Here is a 22673-nt window from a genome sequence, read left to right as displayed (position 1 = left end):
GGGACGTGCTTTCACGAAGCTTCTAGTCCAGCAGGGGAGACCCTAAACAGGTGGAGGGAAATGGGTCAGAGACAGCTAAGCATAGGTGCTGAGAAGGAAATAAGCAGGTGATGAGATAGAGAGGGGGAGCGGCCCGCCTGGACAGCTCTCCCAGGAGGGGACCGCTGAGCTGAGGCCCAAGGATATAGAGGAGCCAGTGCAGGTGAATGGGAAGCCCCGGTGGGAAGAGTGTTCGGAGGGGCTACAGGAAGAGCAAAGGGCAGAGGTGGGAATGGCCTCCATGTATCTGAGGAGGCCTTGGGCTGGAGCTTGGAGAGGAGATGGGACAAGGTCAGCTAACAGGAGCCGGTCCCTGAGGGTCAGTAGGCTTCGTCAGCAATTTGATTTGGGACTCAAGTGGGTAACTTTCTTTAATTCCTCAGAGCAACTCAGTGTAGTAGGTGTTATTTACCCATTTTATCCTCCTGGAAACTGAGGCCCTGAGATGTTACTTGACAAGCTGCTGAAACAGAAGGATGTTAATGTTGTGAATAGAGCTACCGTGTCCGTGTATTAATTTGACATGTTTTTTTGAGTCCCTGTTATGTGCCAGCCCCATGTTAATCACTAGGGGTGTAAGAGTGAGTAAGACATGCTGAGGTCATTGCCCTCATGGTTCAGACCTTAACTTGACCTTGGAAAAAGTCTCCTCTGAACTTTCCATATTGTAAAATAAGGGTAATACATAAGAAGGGCCCATCCTGAGGATCACAGGAGATAGCTAGGTAAAGGATTTGACATCATCATGGCACATGGTAAATGCTCAGTAAAGGCGAATTTTTGGTTATTGTCACTTCCAGGAAAGTTGGAAATCTTTTTTGGAGAGGTCCTAGCCGAGGAAGATAAGCACTCCACATAGGGAGTAGCTTGGTCCTTAGCAAGAGGACACCCCCACCTCCCCCTCGCTACTGCAGATTTAAATCTTCATGTACATTAAGTTCATCAATAAATAAGCAGAGTCCTGGCTTCAAGTAGGTAGCACGATGTGCCAGGCACTGCCCTAAGCCAGGGGTCTGCAAACAACAGCCCATGGGCCAAATCTGGGCCACCACGTATTTTTATAAAGTTTAATTAGAAAACAGTCATGCATTATGGCTGCTTTCCTACTGCAATGGCAGGTTGAATAGTTGTGACAGAGACCGTGTGGTAAATAGTATTTACTATCTGGCTCTTTACAGAAAGGGTTTGCTGCCCTCTTTTCTAAGCACTTGACATACAATAGCCATCTAATAGCCTTAGGATGGCTGGGCGAGGTGGGAACTACTACCCCTATTTTACAGGTGGGAAAACTGAGGCACAGAACGGTCAAGAAACTTGCCAGGTCACACGGGTAGCAAGTGGAGCCGGGGTTAGGATCCAGGCAGCGGGCTTTGGAGCCAGTGCTCTTAACCACGTGTCATGTCACCTCCTCAGACAGACAGAATCACAGTAACAGCTCCATGGACAGTCCACCGGATGCTCTACTGGCTTAGAAACCAGGAGACCTGGGTTCTGGGCTCAGCACGGATCTGATTGCTCAGTTAGTCACTGCTCCTGATGGCTGTTTGCTTGTCTGGTCATAAAGCCTTGGGACCCAGTCATTCCCCAGGCCCCACCCAGGTGCCAGGTGGTGTGACTCATACAGGTCCCCCCAGCCCTGCAATTCTGAAGTCTGGCAGATGGAGGAGGCTCCCAAGGCCCTGGCTCCTCCCCTCTCAGACTAGGTTCTGGGTTCCTGTGAAAAAGGCCCCTCTGTGTTGTCCAGTACAGAAGCCACTAGCCACACGTGGCTGTAAGATATAAATTGACTAAAGTCTGATAAAATTAAAAATTCATTTCCTTAGTCTTACCAGTCACATTTCAGTAACCCAGTAGCCACAAGTGGCTAGTGGTCACCATGTTAAATAGTACAATTATAGAACATTTCCATCATTGCAGGATGGTGCCACTTGACACATGATGCCCTGCCATGGGCTGTAGCCATGCCGACCTGTGTAGCTCAAGGACAGAAATTGCCACATGACTGCCCAGAGAGATCCTGTTACATCTGAGTCATATTATTCTCTGCTGAGACCCCCCCTTAGTTCCCACCTTACCCAGGTAAGGTAACAACATGGCCCACAGGCCCCATGAGGCCTGGCCTGTTTCTCCCCAACCTCCTACCCCATTACTCTCTTCCCTGCTGACTGTCCTTCAGCCACACTGGCCTTCTTGTTCCTCGAACTGACCAGGCACAGTCCTGCCTCAGGGCCTTTGCACTTGCTCATCTCTATCTTCTGTTGGATGCTCTTCCTCCAGATAACCATGTGGCTCTTTCCCTCCCTCCCTTCAGGCTTTGCTCAAATACACCCCTGCTTTATTTTTCTCCAGGCACCTATCACCATTTGAAATATATTGTTCTTACTTGTCTATTGTCTGTCTCCTCCAGAGGCAGGGGGAGTTTGTGTGTCATATTCAAGGCTGCGTCCCAGTCCTAGAACAGTGCATGGCACATAGCAGTTGCTCAGTAAATCTTTTCAAGTGAATGAGTGAATGAATGGATGGGTGGTTGGGTGGTCCTGCCAGGAGTAGGGCCTTGATGAGTCCCTGGCCTCAGAGGTTTTTGAGCACTTGGTAGAAATGTCATAGAAGCTTTAACGAGATCCCCTGCACTGTGAGCTCCTTGGTTAAGATCCTTCATTGTCTCCAGAGCCCCTGCCCCCAGCCCAGAGTCCCACACAGAGAGGGACTCCATGCAAGGTATCAAACAGAACTAATTCCCACAGCAGCTGGCCGATTGCCTGGACCAGATGACCCAGAAGGTCCCTTCTTCCCCAGAGTTTCCATGATTCTGTGAGTGGGAAGAAAAACCCTGAAGTGAAGCCAGCACCAAATACGGCCAGGCTAGGTTCTTGGCAAGCTCTTGAGGGAGGCTGGTGGTGGTTTTGGTGCCATTTAGGTCACAGTTGGCCTGTGCCCACATTCTGGGAATGTTTGTGCTCATTGGTAGGATTTGGTGTCCTGTGGAAAGAGCTGCCAAGAAAGTTGGGCCCTAAGGATGCTCTCCAGATGTGCCTGCCTCTGCCCATTCTTTCATCCATTCATTCATTCTCCAGGTGGAGAGGTTCCTGTGAGCAAGGCACTGCTCTAAGCCTCAGAGAGACTAACTTTGTCCTTAACCTGGAAGAACAGCAGATACCAGAAGTAGTTACCCCTGACCCTGTCCCCATATCTCCTGTAATAACTACCCAGTCATCCTCCCACCTAAGTAGCCTCCTGCTTGCTGAAATCTGACTCCAGGGGCCAAACAGATTCTAGGCCTTCCTAGATGGAGGCAGCCCAGTATCTGAGACATGCTCCAGCCTCCCATGCAAATGGTCATCAAGCAGCCTACACACCACAGGCTTAAATGATCAACTCAGGAGAACGTCCGACAGTAACTCTAGTGAGCCATTCTTATCCTCTCAGGATGAGAAAACCAAGGCTAGGAGAGGTGATGCCACCTGCCTTTCTAAGAATCGGTAGAACCAGGAGTTTGTCTTGACATCAAAGCCTTGGGCAAGCCGCCATCTCTGCAGGCCTCAGGTTCCCTGTTGAAAAGCCAGGGCAGCAAAGCCTTCCCTTCAGGGTGGTGTGAGAAATTCGGTGATGTCATGCTTTGAAAAGTGTGTGGTCCTATATGCAAAGGGTTGGAAGTGGACCAGCTATAAAAATAATGATGCTTGTGTTCAAGGGTATAGTTGTGATTTTTTTTTTAACTTGAAGATGGAGAACTTCCCAAGGATGTCTGAAAAGGAAAAAGCATTCCTCTTCAGTGATGGCCATTTTGAAAATAGAGTTTTCCATCAGAGGCTGTTGCTGGGAAATGTGACTAGGATGTATCCTTCCTGTGGTGTGGCTGCACGAACAATCAGATGATTCGTTTGTGTGGCATTTTATTGTTTACAAAGCACTTGCAAATCCATGGCCCACGAAGTGGTCTCATAGTAAAGACTACAGCTTTGGCATTTGACAGACCTGTGATAGGTTCCTAGTTCCTGCACTTCCTAGCTGTGTGAGTGGGCAAAGCACCTAACCCCTCCGAGCCTCAATTTCTTCATCTGTAAAATGGGATAATTCTGTTCAATGAGTAGCTCAGAGAATTGAGTGTGGTGATGCATATCGTGTACTTCAAATAGCCTGGCACAAGGTAAGTGCTCACAAATTCCCAGCCAGTATTATTTATGTTGTTGGTACATTTGTCCTCATGATCACGCTGCTGAGGTCATGGTATTATATCCTCCATTCCTGAGATGAGAAACATGTGACTCAGAGGCGGTCTTTGTTTCTCCTGGGTGGCCTGGCTAGTGGGTGACAAGCCAACCCGTCTCCAGCTCCAGCCCTGGGTCCCCGACCCCGCAGTTGCTGAATATTCAGTGGGTCAGTGCTGCTCCATATTCAAAGGCCTTTGTTCTGGTTAATAACAGCCCTTTGTTGCTGGCCAGAGGGAGGAGCGGCGGGCTTTGAGCCTCTAGCCCTCAGCCTCCACCCCAACCCCGGACCCCCATGTTTGCTTAGGGAGCCGTGTTACTAATGGAAGTGTGTCATGCCCTCAGGGGGTGCTGGGGCCGGGAGTAAAGGTTGAGCCAGATTTGCCGGCTTGCCCTTGGTGACTGGCAGGGCTCCAGACGCGTGTCCGTGTCATCAGCAGTGGGACAGCTGTTCTGCTATGTGAACTTGCCCATCAGAGAGGCAAGGATTACAGTTCTGCACCATCAGACTCCAACTCAGATCAAGGCCTTGGCCGGTCCCCTCCCCCCAGCGCTCCCTCGCTGTTAGCTCTAAGTATATTTACAGAGCCCACCGCGTGCAGGGCTGTGCTCAGTGTTTCTGCCTGCATGATCGCCTTTGATTCTCACAAGCTGGCACTCCTGTGATGGATCTCGTCCTTAGCCCTGAAGCCTACAGAGTGATCCTTTGAAACGTGGTCAGATCACGACATGCTTTGGCCCAGAGCCCCGGGTGGCTGCCCGTCTGCCACATTGAAGGGTCATAGCACAGCCCACAGAGTCTGACCTGGTTTGTCCTGGCCACCTCTGTGATCCCTGCTTTCCATTCTTCCTGTCCCAGCTCCCTATTGTTGCTTAATAGATTGCTCCAAATGTGATGGCTTAAGCCATTTTATTGTTTCTGCTGATTCTGTGCATCAGGAAATGAGCAGGCTACAGAGGAGACAGTTTGCTCAGCTCTGTGTCCTATCTGCTGGGTCTGAGCATCCAGTGGCCTTTTCATGCCCATGGTGGGGCCTGGCGAGGATGACCAGGGTGGCTGGGGACCGGCTGCAACGGCCTGCTGGGGTCATAAGCCGGGACCTTGATTCTTACTGTCAGCCAGTTCCTTGGTCGTCCTCCTTGGAGTCTTGGTGCCTCTTTCTCTCCACGTGGTTGTGTCAGCAGCATCTCTGGACTTCTAACACAGCAGCCCCAGGCTCCCAACAGCACAAAGTAGAAGCTTCCTGGCCCTTTTAAGGCTTGGATCTGGAACTGGCAGAGTATCAGTTCTCTCGCGACCTTTGGTTAAAAACAAGTCATGGGTCCAGCCCGGATTCAAGGGGAGGAGACCACAGAGGGCTGGTGTGGCTCTTTGGGGGCCACCAACAAAAGAGCCTTCGAGGCTCCCATTCATTCACTCTTCCCCACCCAACTAGGCCTCCGTGCTCTTCTTCAAGCATGCTGTGCATGCCCCTGCCTCAGGGCCTTTGCACTTGATGTTTCTGTCTCCCAGGATGCCCTTCCCCAAATATCCACAGAGCTCACACACCCCCTCTATTTAGCCTCAGTGCCATGTGAGTAGGGTGTTTACTTTGTTCACTGTAGTATCCCTAGCTCCAGATCTGACACATGATACGTATATTTGGTGAATGAATGAGTTTTTGAGATGAGGAAACGGAAGCTCAGAGAGGTTAAGTAATTTCCCCAAAGACACACAGCTAGTAATCGACAGACCCCAGATTCAAACCCAAGCAAGCTTTGCTGCCTGGAGGGGTAATTGCTTAGGTTATCACAGCTGCCTCCTACCTCCTCCTTCCATGTCCTGTCTCCACTCAGGATGGTCTTCCCAAACTAAAATCGGATCAGGTATAAAATACATCCTGAAAGTGGCATTCGTTCCTCATCTTCAACAGAAAGCTCTTCCTCCTCGGACCTCTGCACAAGGCACAGCAAAACTTGGCCTCCAGCTGTGGTCTGATGTAGCAGAGTGAATATTCTTTTTTTTATTTTTTATTTTTATTTTTATTGAAGTATAGTTAATAGAGATTCTTGAGTAGGCAGACCTGGCTCTGTTTCCAATGCCCCCACCCCCAGGCTCTCTAAGCATGGGCAAATTACGAATGTCATCCACTCATCCATCTATCCAATAAGTATTTATTGAACTACTCTGAGCCAGGGATGCTGCTAGGTTCTGCGTTGCAATGGTGAGGAAATCTTCACAGTCCCTGCCCTCCAAGAACTTACAGTCCACTGGGTAAGACAGACATACTCACATGGTCACACAAAGAAATATAAGGTTATAGATTGTGATAAGTGTTGTGAAGGACTTACTGTGTGTGGGAAAATGTGTAACAAGACACCTACAATAGTGCAGTGAGGCAGGGTTGGTTTCCTTGAGGAAGTGGCATTCGAGTAGGAGCTAAGAAGTTCACTCCAGGCAGAGGGAACAGCATACACAAAGGCTCTGAGGAGGAGGGAACACAGGCCCATTTTAGTATATGAAGGATCCTGAGAAATATAGGTTGGAGGTCAGAGAGCCTGAGGAGCTGGAGAGGCGGGCAGGAGTCAGATCATGCAGGGCTTCGAGGGCTTGGGCAAGGGGTTGGAGAACCCATGAATGACTTTATTTTCTCATCTGTAAAATGGGGATGATAATAGTACCTACCTCAGTACGTGTGAGCATCTGTGGTCAGTTGGGCAACAGCTGGCTGTAGGCTGGCCTGGGATGGTCTCGGTTGGGGTGATCATCCCTGCTCTACCTGATCTCATCCTCCAGCAGGTTAACTTGGGCTTGTTCACAAGGCAGCAGCTGGCGTCCAAAGAACAGCAGAAGCTGGCAAGGCCTCCTGAGGCTAGGCTTAGAACTGGCACAGCATCACTTCTGTTGCATTCTGTTGGTCCAAGCAGATAATAAGGCCAGCCCACATCCCATGAGTGATCATGAAGCTCTTAACAGACTGCCTGGTGCAAAGGAAGTGCTCCGTAAATGCCATTATTATTATTGTCGTTGATGATGTTGTTATCGCTATGCATTTGCAAAGCAGTTTATGCTTTTCAGAGCTTTATCCCATACAGTGGATACCCTACACTGTGTGAGGATAGTTGGGGCAAATGTCACTAGCCCTATTTGCCAAATGAAAAACAGAGGTTAGATTACTCAAAGCCACACACCTAGCAAGTGCCTGCAGCCAAACACTAGAATGCAGGTTATCATGTAACTTAAAACACATCTGATGAAAGTGAACCCTTTTGCAGAAGATTTCATTGTCCTGAGCACCAACCTGGTAAGTAAAATAATTAAGATACAAATACTTTTGTCAGTGGCCCAGGCTCCTGACTGTGAGGTTTAGTTAGGGTCTCTGAGATCCAAGTCTCCTACATAAGTTTTGGGTTTTGGTTCCTAAGTTCACTGAGGTGAATGGTGGTTTTCTTCTTTCTTACCCAGAGAGCCTCTCTTTGGACTCCAGTTGCTTTTCTTCTCCACCTGTGAATTTCCTTCAAGAATTGCCAAGCTACCAGTCTATTGCTCGTAAGAGGACGACCATCCTTCCCCGGGACAAGCAAAGTGGCACTTTGCTGAAGCCAACAGACTCTTGCAGCTCCCAGTTGGAGGGAGAAATCACTGACAACCTTGACAACCAATCCATTCGGAAGTACGCACTGAACATCTCTGAGAAACGGAGACTAAGGTTTGTCCAGCAGCCATCTGGAAGGCATATGATGTATGTTTTGGGAAGAGGTGCTTTTTATGCATGGAATGCATTTCCTGAAGAGTTCACATAATTAAAAGTTTATTACTGGGCTTCCCTGGTGGCGCGGTGGTTCAGAGTCCGCCTGCCGACGCAGGGGACGCGGGTTCGTGCCCCGGTCCGGGGGGATCCCACGTGCCGCGGAGCGGCTGGGCCCGTGGGCCATGGCCGCTGGGCCTGCGCGTCCGGAGCCTGTGCTCCGCAATGGGGGAGGCCACGGCAGTGAGAGGCCCGCGTACCGCAAAAAACAAAAAAAACAACAACAACAAAAAAAAGTTTATTACTTAGGATAAGCTAAGCTGCTGTGACAAAGATACCCACACAGGTAAAATCTCAGTGTGTTAGAAGTTTATTTCTTGCTCACATAAAAGACCTGGGTTGAGGTCAAGGGGGAACTTTGCAGTCACTCAGGGACCCAGGCTGCTTCCATCTTGTGGCTCTGCAACCCCCAAAGCCTCATCGTTGTCTGTAGTCACTCTGTTCCCCTTCCCCCCAGCACCTGCCAACCATTAATCTACTCTCCATCTCTATAGATTTGCCATTCTGGACATTTCATATACATGGAATCATATGACCATGTGACGTTTTGTGTCTGACTTCTTTCACTTAACATCATGTTTTCAAGGTTCATGTAAGTTGTAGAATGTATCAGTACTTCCTTCCTTTTTGTGGCTGAATAATATTCTACTGTGTGGATATAGCACAGTTTATTTATCCTTTGATGGAGATTTGGGTTGTTGACACATTTTGGCTATTGTGATTAATGCTGCATTGAACATTTGTGTACAAGTTTTTGTTTGAGACCCTGTTTTCAATTCTTTGGGAGTATCTACCTACGAGTGGAATTGCCGGGTCATATGGTAATTCTGTGTTTAACTTTCTGAGGAACTGCTGAACTTCTTCCTAGTGGCCACACCATTTTACATTCTCACCAGGAGTGTATGAGGACTCCAGGTTTTCCACATCCTCTCAGCTGGGGTTTTATGTGGTGCTGAGGTTGATGACACTGCATTGTCATTGTCATGCTTGTTTTTCAATACAGGGACATTCAGGAGACCCAAATGAAGTACTTATCTGAGTGGGACCAGTGGAAACGGTATAGCAGCAAGTCTTGGGAGAGGTTCAAAGAGAAGGCTCGCGAGATGACAGCCCACCTGGAGCTGTGGCGGAAGGACATTCGCAGCATAGAAGGTACCACACCCCACACGGCACGTGCTCCTCCGTAGAAGTCTCCCGCGCCTGAGGAAAGTACAGCTTTGTTTTCACTCGCCTCCAGCTGAAACGTAGCATTTCCTTCTGTGATGAATGTGAGCAACTAGCCACAGTTAGGATTAATAGAGCCTGTGTCTTCGTCACCAGGAACATCACAGATATCTTCCTGTCCCTTGAAGTTGTTGTAGTTGTCTGGGAATAGCATCTACGCTCATCACGACTTTGAAATTACAGCAGTGATTAGATCTGCCTCTAGATCTTGTTATTTAATATGTTAATGAAAATGCTCATGTATTAAATTTGTAAACAAATTTAGTTTATACAATAATGTTGTGATCATCATACGACCATTTGTATTTTGTGCGTTTAAAAATGTTATTCCAAGGGCTTCCCTGGTGGCGCAGTGGTTGAGAGTCCGCCTGCCGATGCAGGGGACACAGGTTCGTGCCCCGGTCCGGGAGGATCCCGCATGCCGCGGAGCGGCTGGGCCTGTGAGCCATGGCCGCTGAGCCTGTGCATCCGGAGCCTGTGCTCCGCAACGGGAGAGGCCACAACAGTGAGAGGCCCTCGTACCGCAAAAAAAAAAAAAAAAAAAAAAAAAAAGTTATTCCAAGATGGGGCTCAATAAGCCTCATCAGACTGCCAAAGACACCCCTAGCCCTGAAAATATTAATAATCCTACTTTCCCGTAATGGTGAGAATTGGGATGAAGTACAGGCAGACCTAGGAGATATTGAGGGTTTGGTTCCAGACTACCGCAATAAAGCAGATATAATAATAAAGCAAGTCATGAATTTTTTGGTTTCCCAGTGCGTATAAAAGTTGTGTTTGCATGATACTGTAGTCTATTAAGTGTGCAATAGCATTATATCTAAAAAATAGTGTACATACCTTAATTAAAAAGTACTTTATTGCTAAAAAATGCTAACCATCATCTGAGCCTTCAGTGAGTTGTAATCTTTTTGCCGGTGGAGGGTTTGAAGTATTGCGAGAATTACCAAAATGCGACACAGAGACAGGAAGTGAGCAAAGGCTCTGGAAAAATGGTGCTGATGGACTTGCTTGATGCAGGGTTGCCACAAACCTTCAATGTATGAAAAACAAAATATCTGTAAAGCGCAATAAAGCAAAGCACAATAAAAGGAGGTATGCCTGTCATAACAAAATCCATAGACAGGGTGACTTAAAGGATAGAAATTTATTTTCTTACAGTTCTGGAGACTGGAAGTTTGAGATCCGGCCCCCTTGTCACTGTGTCCTCAAATGACCTCCTCTTTGTGCTTAGGGAGAGAGAGCGCGCTTTGTTGCTTCTTCTTCTAAGGGGACTAACCCATCACGAGGGCCCCACTTTCCTGACCTTACCTTAACCGTGTTACCTCCCCAAGGCCTGTTTCCAGATACCATCACACTGAGGGTTTGAATTCCAACATATGAATTTGCAGGGGGTGGGGGGAACAATATACAATTCAGTCCACAGCAAGTATACAAAAATTGGAAATTATGACAAAATGTAAAATTAGAAAAAAAAAAATTAAACATTTGGGTGACATAACTGAGCCCGGGGGAAAATACCTTTTAGGATTACCTGGTTTCTATTAGAAAGCAAAACAATTTACAAGCTTCTCCTCAAAACTGCTGAAATGGAAATTTTGTAAGGTTTGTAAGGAACATGGCAGGATATGTGAAAAAATTTATTGCCTCCATTATTACTATTTTAAAACCTATAAAATACCAGTGGTAATCTATTCAATGAACTTTTTTCATTGTTTTATTGGGAGAATGTAAACTTATTTCCAGGGAGGGGTTCATTAGAAACTTAGAACTTCAACCATCCATTTTAGAAGTTTAAGTGAACATCATCTTTGGACCAAAAAATAATAAAAGCTAACCTTTATTCAGCCTTCACTGTGAACTGGGCATTGTGTTCAACATTTTACTCATATGATCTCAGTTGATCCTCACAAGAACCCATTTTTCATATAGGCATTTATCATTTGCATGGTTCAGAGAGATTAAAATACTTGCCCAAGTTCATTGGCTAGAACAAGGCAGACCCAGAATTTGAACCCAGGCAGTCAAGCTTCAGAACCCAAGGTTTTAGCCACCATGCCCAGATTCCTCTCTTGTTATGTGGTGGCTTTTATGGAGATTTTCATTCATAAAGTGGCTTATGTGTTGGAAGGTAGTTTCTCCCCATGGAACTGGGCCCTTGATTTTCTCTTCAGTGACTCCAGTCCTGTGATTTCTTGGCTGACTAGGTACTCATCTGGCAGGAAGTGAAAGATTGATAGTTAAGCTCCTTACCTCTGTCAAGGAGAGAAGAAAAGATTGTGGGTCTCACATCTTCAGTCTCAAAATATAAGTTCTTTGCCCGCACCAAGAACAAGCAGACATCCTTATTCTTTGAGTGCTTTCTGTCTGTCCTTAGTAATTTAATCATTATTTGGTGGAAGGTTTGTTTTCTATTTGAAAAATCAATGATGTAATTCACTACCTTAACAGAATAAAGGAAAAAAATTATATGATTAACCCAACAGATGCAGAAAAAGCATTGGTAAAATTCAGTTCTCATTCTCAGCAAATAAGAAATAGATGGGAGGGACTTCCCGGTGGCGCAATGGTTGAGAGTCTGCCTGCCAATGCAGGGGGCGCGGGTTCAATTCCCGGTCTGGGAAGATCCCACATGCCACGGAGCAACTGAGCCCGTGTGCCACAACTGCTGAGCCTGCGCTCTAGAGCCTGCGAGCCACAACTACTGAAGCCCGCGCACCTAGAGCCCATGCTCCGCAACAAGAGAAGCCACTGCAATGAGAAGCCCGCGCAACATAACAAAGACCCAACACAGCCAATAAATAAATAAATTAATTAATTAAAAAAAATAGATGGGAGCCTTCTTTTTTTTTTTTTTCTTTTTTGGCCACACTGTGTGGCTTGTGGGATCTTAGTTCCCCAACCAGGGATTGAACCCAGGTCACCACAATGTGAAAGAGCTAAGTCCTAACCACTGGACCGCCAGGGAATTCCCAGGAGCTTTCTTAATCTGGCAAAAAATATCTATAAACATTCTATAACACACATCATACTTAATGGTGAAATATTGAAAACTTTTCTTCTAAGATTGAGGCTTCTAATTATCACAGATTCTATTCAGCATTGTCCTGGAAGTCCTAGCCAATGTACAATGATGGGAAAAAAAGGGTCAATGACCAGAAAGGAAGAAATAAGTTGTCTCTTTTTTTTTGCAGATGACATGATTTATTTGTAGAAAACAAAAAATTAAAAAAACAAACTATTAGAATTGAGGTGAATTTGGCAAGGTTGCTAGATATAAGAGCTATATATAAAACCAACTGTATTTCTATATACCAGCAACAAACATTTAAAAAATAAGTTATACAGTAGTATCATTGCACCTAGGAATACATCTAAAGAACTATGTGAAATAATTCTGTACCGAAAACTATAAAATATTGTTGTGAGAAATTAAAGAACCTAAATATACCATGTTCATGGGTCAGAGACTCAATATTGTAAAGATGTCACTTGTTCTCAAACTGACCTATATATTCCACGTAATCCCAGTCAGAATCTCAGAACATTTTGCACACGTGTGCATGTGTGTATGTGTGAAAATGAATATGCTGATTCTAAAATTTATATAGAAATGCAGAGGACCAAGGATGCCTGAGGAAGAAGAAAGCCTAAAGACTTAGAGCACCATATATCAAGTATTATTGTATTGCAATAATGAGACAGTTCTGGTATTGGTGCAAAGATAGACAAATAGACCCAAAGAACAGAAGAGAGAATTCAGAAACAGGTCCATAAATATATAGTCAATTACAAAAGCACTATTTCAATTAACTAGGGAAAGGATAGCCTTTTCAATAAATGGTGCTGAGTCAATTAGATATTCCTATGAGAAAATATTAAGCCCTCTCTCACACCATCTCAAATTATTGATTTAAGAGTGATTGTAGATTTACATGCGAAAGTTTAAACTTAATAATTTCAAGTAGAGCCTTGGAATTATTCTTCCTTCCTCCCCCACTAAGATCCTCCAATTTCAGTTCAGCCCTCTGTGGCTGATTGAACCTACAGTGGGTACTGTATCAATACTCCTGGTCAGTGATGTCTGGATTTCTTTTTTCCAGGGAAATTTGGCACTGGAATTCAGTCCTACTTCTCCTTCTTACGGTTTCTGGTATTGCTGAATTTGGTGATATTTCTGATCATCTTTATGCTGGTTTTGCTCCCAGTCTTGCTCACCAGATACAAGATCACCAACAGCAGCTTTGTGCTCATTCCATCCAAAGGCACAGGTGAGTGTAAGGCCTGGTTTGCCATGAGGAGTGTTCTTTTCATTGTGTACCTAGCTACAATGCTTCTTTCTCTAGCAATCTTTATAATCTAAGTCTTGGGTGACTGTATTAGTCAGGATAGGCTAGGTTATGCTGCAGAAACAAATGACCCCATAGCTCAGCGCCCAGTAACCACAAAGGTTTCTTTCTTGCTCGCACTGTATGTCCATCAGTGTTTGGTGATGGCTTTGTTCCATGTTGTCTTCACTCTGGAGCCCAAGCTGAGGGAGCAGCCTCTCTCTACACCATTGACAGTCAGGATGTCCAAAGGAAAAAGAGCCATGGCAAACAGGTGCTGGCTTCTAATGCTTCTGCCTGGAGATGACACACATCCTTTTTGCCACACCTTACTAGCCAGTGCAAGTCACTCCCCACTCCTGGGTTCAGCAAGGCATTTGGGATAAGCAATGGAGGGTGGGGAAGTGGACTATTTAGTAAACATAATACAGTCGACTCCAGTGACTTTATTTCAAGCTTTTATTTCAAGGCTTTTATCTCTGATAATGGTGATGCTTAGGCTGCTATTTATTAAACATCAGTCGTCTGCCAGATGCTATGGCAGGTAATGGACCTGTGTTTTCTTACTGAATTCTCACTGTAAGTCAGGTCTGGGCATCCTGTTTTTTCAAATGGGGATAATTTCTGTCATTCCAGAGATGTTTATTTACCACCCTCTAGTACCAGGCTCTGTGCTAGGAGCTGGAAGTGGAAACCTCCTGCTTCTATCACATGACTCCTTTCCCCAGAAGAACACCCCGTCTGCAGTCACTTCTGTGGCCCTAAACATTCCTCCTCGTCATATTTGTTTTTGTTTTAATTCTTTTACACTTAAAAATCAAATAAGAATAACGTGGAAACGCTGACTTTGAGTGCCTACTGCATGCCTGATGCTGCATTCTCATTTTCTAATATGTCCATTTCACAGATAAATATCTCTTGCTGCTATGTGAAAACCCTGGGTTCGGTTTCAAGGCCCAGCTCTGTTAGTTGATTAGATTTTGTGAGCCTCATTTTCCTTATCTGTAGAATAAAGGTGATGATTTAACTAGTGAGACAATTGTTTCATTATTCAAATAATGTTGTACTACACTATTTAATACTTAGGTCATTAAAAGATAATAAATACTTATTATTTAAAGTATAAATAATTGAAAACAATAATATAAATTCTGTATTATTTAATACAGAAAACTTAAGTATAAGTAATGATTAAGCAATACTCATAATTTTAAATGAATATTAAATAAGATAATACAGTGCTTTGCCCATGGAAAGTGGTCAATAAATGCAGCTTTTTTTTTTTTTTTTTTTTTTAGTATTATTTCTTTCTAGAAGAACTGAATGCTATTCTGTCTCACTAGACGCCACTGCCTGTTCAGTTCTCCCTTTAGCCGTGAGCAGGGCCTTGGGCGGAGGGAGGCCATGCTCTTGGAGGAAATGAAGCTGGACTCTGAGCGTGGACACCACGCATCTCTTCTTTTTCCTCATTATTTCCTCTGTCTGTATCGTCCTCCTACACGTGCTTTTTTTTTTGACTTACCTAGTAAACTTTGTCCCTTAAGGTAAGGGTCAGAAGTCCCTTTCTTCCTCTTCTCACTTCCCTTCTCCATTCCTTCAACAAGTGTTTATTGAGCACCCGCTGTGTGCTGGGCCCTGAGCCAGGCCCTGGGGCTACAGCAGGGACCGCCACAGGGTACTGCACTATAGCAGAGGATGGGCGTTAGGAAGGGACCACACGAAGAGGTATATAAGCTATGAATTTACCTCTGGGGGAGGGGAAAGGATAAGGTGCTGAGAGGTCAGACACCAGGACACTGGAGGCTGAGGAGTGCCCCAAGCCCTCTGTGAAGGCAAGGATATGTAAGGCGATCCCAGGAGGACAAGGAGAAGGCAGCTGTTGGAGAGCTCGGGGAAGCTTCTTCATGCAGAGGAACAGCATCTGCAAAGGTTCAGAGCTGGGAATAACTCAGCGTATTAGGGAAATGAAAAGCCAGGTGTGGCTGGTGGACACACTTCCTGGAAAGGACCAGATAGTCAATATTTTAGTCTTGGCAGGCCATATGGTCTCTGTTGCAACTATTCAGTACTGCCGTTGTGGCACAAAAGTGACCACGGAGGAACGTCCCAAATGGGCATAGCTGTGTTCCGATAACACGGTATTAACAAAAAGAGGCAGCTGGCCAGATTTGGCACAAGGGCCATAGTTTGCTGACCTCTAGGCTTGAGGACAGTGAGTGAGGAGCAGAGTGGCAGCTGTCTCTTTCCATCTTCCTGTCTCTGCTCCAAATAGTGACTGTCTCCCTCCTCTTTGCCTCTAATACTGTGTTCATACAACCATTTGAGCACCTTATATACACCTAACTCCTACTTATCTTTTCTACCACTTGATGGTGAGCTTTTCAAAGGCAGGAACTATTTCTTACTCATCATTTTATCTCCAGCATGTACCTGGTGCATAGTAATTAAGAAGTGTTTGTTGAATGAATAAGTGAACACACACGTTAGAATTATAAAATGGCAGAGCTGGAATTGGCCTTGGAGGAACTGGTTCAACTCTCTTATTTTAACAAAGGGGAAACTAAGGTCCAGAGAAGGGGTAGTATATTGGATTATTTTCCCCAGTTTGTCACTCCCCTGTAATTGTAACTTTGCAAAGCTTCCCACTGTGAGCAGAGAATACTTTCTGCCCCCATTGATATTGCTCTTGGCTATGTGACTTCTTTTGTCTAGTGGAATATTAGTTTGAAATGGCTTTATGTGGTTGGCCTGCCTTATGAGAAGAGCCATGAGGAGAGCACCCACCCCAGGTAGCCACTGCCTCTCCAGTCTGGCCCCAGAGTGAAATCATGTAGAGCAGACCTCAGCCCAACTGGGAGCCTGGTGTCCATCCTGGCTTAGCCTGAATCTGCTGAGTGAACTCAAACTGTAGATCCATGAAGGAGAAAATAAATGTTTGGAGGTTAAATCATTTGAGACTTTAAGGTTGTTACACAGCAATAGCTGACTGATACAGAGGAAGTGAATTAGTTGTTAAAGCATAATGTAGTGTCACTAAAATTGCTGTTCAAAAAATTTCTTGGTCAGTTATATGTAGGTAAACATATTTTTTTTAAGTGAAACTGCTTGTTAATTTACACACATGTAGGGATCTTTTAAAACTGGATGTGCTTAAAATGGAATAATAATTATATCGACCACATCTTCCAAAACATGTGCAGACATGAACCCCAAAACGTAAAATACCAATACAATCAGAAAGGCTGTGCGGTTAGTAGACCCATATATGAAACATAGAAAAAACATATATCCTCAGGTATTTAGAGAATAGTGAAAGGGGAAAATGGTACTGTACTTGGTGCACTGGCGTTTAGATTGCAAATAGAAAATCACAGATTCACAAACATATCCATATATAATTGTATATGACACCTAAATGTACATACATATACATGCATATATACACAAATTATGATTGACAAGTTATAGAGACTGAAGCTATTTCCACTGATGTTCTTGTTTTTGTTTTTTACAGATATTCAATGCACAGTGTATCCAATAAGTAGTTCTGGACTCATTTACTTTTACAGTTATATCATAGACTTGCTTTCTGGCACTGTAAGTATTTAACATAATTCTGGATTTGGACCCTCAATACTGAAATAGGTTAATTTAAAGACCAGGTTCCTGAATGTCTGCAGTGAGAATCAAAAACGAGTGTTGACACAAGTACCAGTGAAAGAAAACAGGATTTGCAGTGACCCTATTGGCAGGGATAATGTTCATCCACCCCTGCTAAGATATACAGGAAATGTATTTTGTCACTTTCAGCCCTTGGCCTTTTCCTGATTCCTGCCACCTTCGTATTGACCTGCCACAAGATCTGAGTTCCCCTGTAGAAAGAAATTTCAGTGAAAATAAACCCAGATAGAATTTATTTAACTTCTCTGACATTGAAAGACCTTAACATATTGTGATCCTAGACCACCTGGATGAAAGATATGACTCCTCTGACATTGAAAGACCTTAACATATTGTGATCCTAGACCACCTGGATGAAAGCTATGACTCCTCTTCCCAGCAATTACACACGCAGGTGTGTGTGGTACACACGTGCATACATGCCCTTACATGTGCACATGCACACACCGCACTTGTACACGCACATACACAGTCCCTGAAATCCCTTAAAAGTCTATTAATCCCAGGTTAACCCTGCTGCTCTAAAGTAGAATTAATCTCATCCTTCCTATAGTAGTTCTAAAAGTTTTTAATTCTTCTTTATTCTAAAAAATGTTTTTGTGTGTGTGCTTTCATTTTTTTTACCTCACTTTTTTTCAGCAAATAAGATTGCAGCTATGAAAAGTGGCTGTCTCTGCCTTCTAGACTAGGGTTTCTCAACTTTGGACCCGACACTCCTTTGCTGTGGGCCTGTCCTGTGCACTGGAGGGTATTTATAGCATTCCTGGCCTCCATCCACTAGATGCCAGTAGCAGCCCCACCGCTGTGACAAGCAAACATGTCTCCAGACATGCCAGATGTTTCCTGGGGAGCAAAATTATCCCAGGTTGAGAACCCCTCCTTTAGATGTTTTAAAAAATACAAGTATAAAAAAAAATACAAGTATATAAAAATAGCTTTCTGAAAGTTACTGGTATTAAAATGCCATGCCATTGAACGTTTCTGAATCAATAAATAGAAAGCATCGAATTTGTCCACTGCATTTGGTTTTGAAAAAGTGGATTTTACATCTCTGATCTCATGTTTTCCTCAGAACAACTGAGAGGAATCGTCAGGTGGGTGTTAAAATGTCCACTATACAAATGAGAAAACTGAAGCTTGCAGACTACGCAAGGAGGAAAGAAAGTCAGTGACTCACCCAAGGTCATATGCTAGTGAGATCAAATCCCAGAACTGCTGTTAGCCCCATTTCTTTAGGTCACATCCCATGAGAGAAGTTCCTTGTTGTAGATCACCACACACCATGATCTTCGTTATAGGAAAGATTTCACAGGAGACTTAGATGCACTTGATCATAAATGTTCAATAAACTATGCATGATAAGAAACAGCCCTGCTCCAAAGAATGAATTTTCTACAGTGATAAAAATGTTCTATATCTGTGCTGTGAAATTCGACAGCCACTAACTCTTAAGCACTTGAAATATGGCTAATGTGACCAAGAAACTGAATTTTAATTTAATTTTATTGTTGTTAATTTCAATTTATTTGTTTTCAATATGTGTTTCTAAAATCATTCTACATGCATTACAGAATGGCCATCATGTACATTCCCTGTAATATCACTGTTCTCACCCATGCAAGCAAGTAGCAGCCTTATACATATTTTTCATGTGTTTTTAAACACTTCTGTTCATGTTTATAGAATGAACAGAACAGCCACTCGCTGAACAGGGTTTTCTATGTAGCAAGCAAATACCACTTCAACATATTGCTTACAAGTGTTTTTAAACATTTCTATATGTATTACAAAATAACTGTCACATCCATTCATGGAAATAGGGTTCTGTTCTCCATGTGGGTTGCAAGTCTGTAGCAGTCTTACAACTTCTCTCACACTGAATTTTAAAAACTTTTCTACACATTACAGAATCGACATCCCATGCATTGACTAAAATAAAAGTATTCTGAACATATTGAGCAAGTTGCACTTTTACAACCATCTTTTTTCCTGTTTTTAAAATCTTCACTAATGCATTACAGTATGCATATCACATTCACTGAAAAACAGTTCTCAACATAGCAAGTAAGTAGCATTCTTACATCTTTTACATGTTTTTTTTAATTGAGATATGATTGACATATAACACTGTATACATTTGAGGATGTACATATTGGTATGATACCTTTATATATTGTAATATGATTACTACAGTAGTTTTAGCTAATAACCTTTATGTCACATATAAATTTTAATTATAGGCCCAAGAGGGAGCTGGCCAGAGAGATTAAGCAGTGGCTTGTCTTTGCTGAAAACAATTGAGGCAAGCTCATGATCGTATCAGAGAAATTATTTTCCAGGCCCAGTGGACCTTTGTCCTGTAATGTAACTTTATTTTGTAGGAGAGATTGATGACAGTCCTGACACCAACCTGGGGCAATAAAAACAGGTTTTGTACAGTTAGGCAAGTTTTATGGCCTGTGTGCCCCAGCTTCAGGAGAGTTAAAGAAAGGATGGAGTCTTCTGTTTCTACATCTTTGTTTTTCTATTAAAAATTTACTTAAGTACTCAGTATAAAAATACATGGTTATCATAAAAATATAACACTTATAGAGTAAAAAATAAAATTACCTCTTCCCAGAGACCACCAATCCTTTAACATCATGGTTCATATCTTTCTCAACCTTTCTCGTGCACTTATATGGACTTCTTAATATTTTATAGTATGGATTTTTCATGATCTAGCCAGTCCCCTATTGATGGACATTCATATTGCTTCCATTTTCCCCTTTCTAAACAATACTGTAGTGAACATCTAGGTACTACTTATACTATTTCTGTTCTCTATGTATATTTTCTTCCTCACTCTCCTAGAACGTTCTATCCTTGCTATTCAAGGAGGAGTTTGAGGTGTTCAGTTATTCCCACCATAAGAAGTCACGGACTTTTCTCTGCTGTATTTTCACATAAGGCACCTTTGGGTTTTAGGGGTTTTTGTTTTGTTTTGTTTTTTCTCTGGTAATAGCTTTATTGAGGTACGGTTCACATATCATACAATTCATCCATTTAAAGTGTACAATTCAGTGGTTTTTAGTATATTTACAAAGTTATACAGCCATTACCACAATCAATTTTAGAACATTTTCATCACCTCAAAAAGAAACCCTGTACCACCCTTTATCACCTACCAATTCCCCTAATCAGTGCTAAGCAACCATTAATCTACTTTCTGTCTCATGAATGCTTATTCATGACATTTTCATGTAAGTGGAATCATTTAATCCATGATCTTTTGTCTGTAGCTTCTTTCACTTGGCATGTTTTTTAAGGTTCATCCATGTTGGAGCATCTATCCGTCTTTGATTCTTTGTGTGGCCAAATAAGATTACATTGTGTGGATATACTGCATTTTGTTTATACATTCATTATGGACATTTGGGTTGTTTTCACCTTTTGGCTGTTATGAATAATGCTGTTAAGAACATTCATGTTCGAGATTTTGTGTGGATATATCTTTTCAATTCTTTGGGGAGCGGAAATCACTGGGTCAGATGGTAACCGGCTATTTAACTTTTTGAAGAACTGCCAGACTTTTCCAAAGTGGCTGTACCACTTCACATTCTCACCAGCAGTGCATAAGGTTTCCGATGTCTCCACATCCTTGTCAGCACTTGCTATTTCCTGACTTTTTTATTATAGCCACCCTAGTTTGTGTGCAGTGGAATTTCTTTGTGGTTTTGTCACTTGCATTTCTCTAATGACTAATGATGTTGATCATCTTTTCACATGCTTATTGGCCTTTTGTATATCTTCTTTGAATAAATGTCTGTTTGGATCCTCTTTTCATTTTTAATTGGATTATCAGTCTTTTTTAAAAATTTTTTAAATTCATTTTAAAAATTTTTGGCTGTGGTGGATCTTTGTTGCTGTGTGCAACCTTTCTCTAGTTGCGGCCAGTGAGGGCTACTCTTCATTGTGGTGTGCTGGCTTCTCATTGCGGTGGCTTCTCTTGTTGTGGAGCATGGGCTCTAGGTGCGCGGGCTTCCGTAGTTGTGGCTCTTGGGCTCTAGAGCGCAGGCTCAGTAGTTGTGTGCAACTTGGCTTAGTTGCTCTGCAGTATATGGGATCTTCCTGGACCAGGGCTTGAACCCGTATCCCCTGCATCAGCAGGCGGATTCTTAACCACTGTACCACCAGGGAAGCCCTATCTATCTTTTTATTGTTGAGTTATGAAGTTTTTTTTTTTAATATTCTAGATACAAGTACTTTATAACGTATATGATTTACAAGTATTTTCTCCCATTATCTGGATTGTCTTTTCACTTTCTTGATAGTGTCCTTTGAAGCACAAAAGTTTTTAATTTTTATGAAGTCCAATTTATTTTTTATTTTATTGCTTGTGCTTTTGGTGTCATATCTAAGCATCCATTGCCAAATCCAAAGTCATGCAGATTTAACTCTCTTTCCTCTTCTAAGAGTTTTATAGTTTTAGCTCTTACATTTAGGTCTTTGATCCATTTTAAGTTAAAATTTTTAAAAGGTGTGAGGTAGGGGCGCAACTTTATTTTATTTTTTGCATGTGGCTATCCAGTTGTCTCAGCACCATTTCTTGAAAAGACTCTTTTTTCCCCTTATCAAAAATCAGTTGACCATAGACGTATGGGTTCATTTTTGGACTGAATTCTATTCCATAGATCTATCTATATGTCTATCCTTACGCTAGTACCACACTGTCTTGATTACTGTTGTTTTGTAGTAAGTTTTGAAATTGGGTTGTGTGAGTCCTACAACTTTGTTTTTTTTCTTCAAGATTATTTTGGCTATTCTGAGACCCTTGCAATTCCATATGAATATTAGGATTATCTTATCATTTTCTACAAAGAAGCCAGTCGGGATTCTGATGGGGATGTGTTGATTCTGTGGATCAGTTTGGGGGGTGTTGCCATGGATCTCCTGATCCATGAACAGGGGATGTTTTTCTGTTTATTTAGATCTTTTTAAATTTTTTAAACATGTTTTATAGTTTTAAGAATATAAGATTTATATACTTCATTTGTTAAATCTGTTCCTAATTATGTTATTATTTTGCTGTTGTTACACATGGAATTCTTTCCTTAATTTCATTTTTGGATTGTACCCCTGTGTATTTTTAATGCTCAGGCTTTATCTGTGCTTTATTCCCCAAACTCTAGTTGAGCACTCCATATATCTCTGGATTTTTTTTTCTTTTTTTTTTAATTGGTCTAAATTATTTTCTAAATTAATTTATTTTTTAAATTGAAGTATAGTTGATTTACAGTGTTGTGTTAATTACTGCTGTAGAGCAAATTGATTCAGATATATATACACATATATATATACACACACATATACCCTTTTTTTTAATATTCTTTTCCATTATGGTTTTTCATAGGATATTGAGTATA

General features: G+C 42.8%; 1 protein-coding gene across 1 annotated transcript in view; it reads left to right on the top strand.

Moving 5' to 3' along the window:
- The window catches only part of TMC7 (transmembrane channel like 7), a gene marked incomplete at both ends in the record, with an annotated part of 48936 nt that overhangs the window by 5272 nt on the left and 20991 nt on the right, over window positions 1-22673 (top strand). Inside the window, 4 exons of the mRNA XM_079718630.1 lie at window positions 7693-7936; window positions 9039-9187; window positions 13363-13530; window positions 17102-17184. Of these exons, the coding sequence (XP_079574756.1) occupies window positions 7693-7936; window positions 9039-9187; window positions 13363-13530; window positions 17102-17184 (644 nt within the window). The remainder of the gene's footprint in view (window positions 1-7692; window positions 7937-9038; window positions 9188-13362; window positions 13531-17101; window positions 17185-22673) is intronic.

The sequence above is a fragment of the Hyperoodon ampullatus genome, assembly GCF_949752795.1.
Source record: "Hyperoodon ampullatus genome assembly, chromosome: 14".
Classification (NCBI taxonomy): domain Eukaryota; kingdom Metazoa; phylum Chordata; class Mammalia; order Artiodactyla; family Ziphiidae; genus Hyperoodon; species Hyperoodon ampullatus.
Note: the sequence above shows the minus strand (reverse complement) of the source record. Positions and strands in the feature narration are given on the sequence as shown.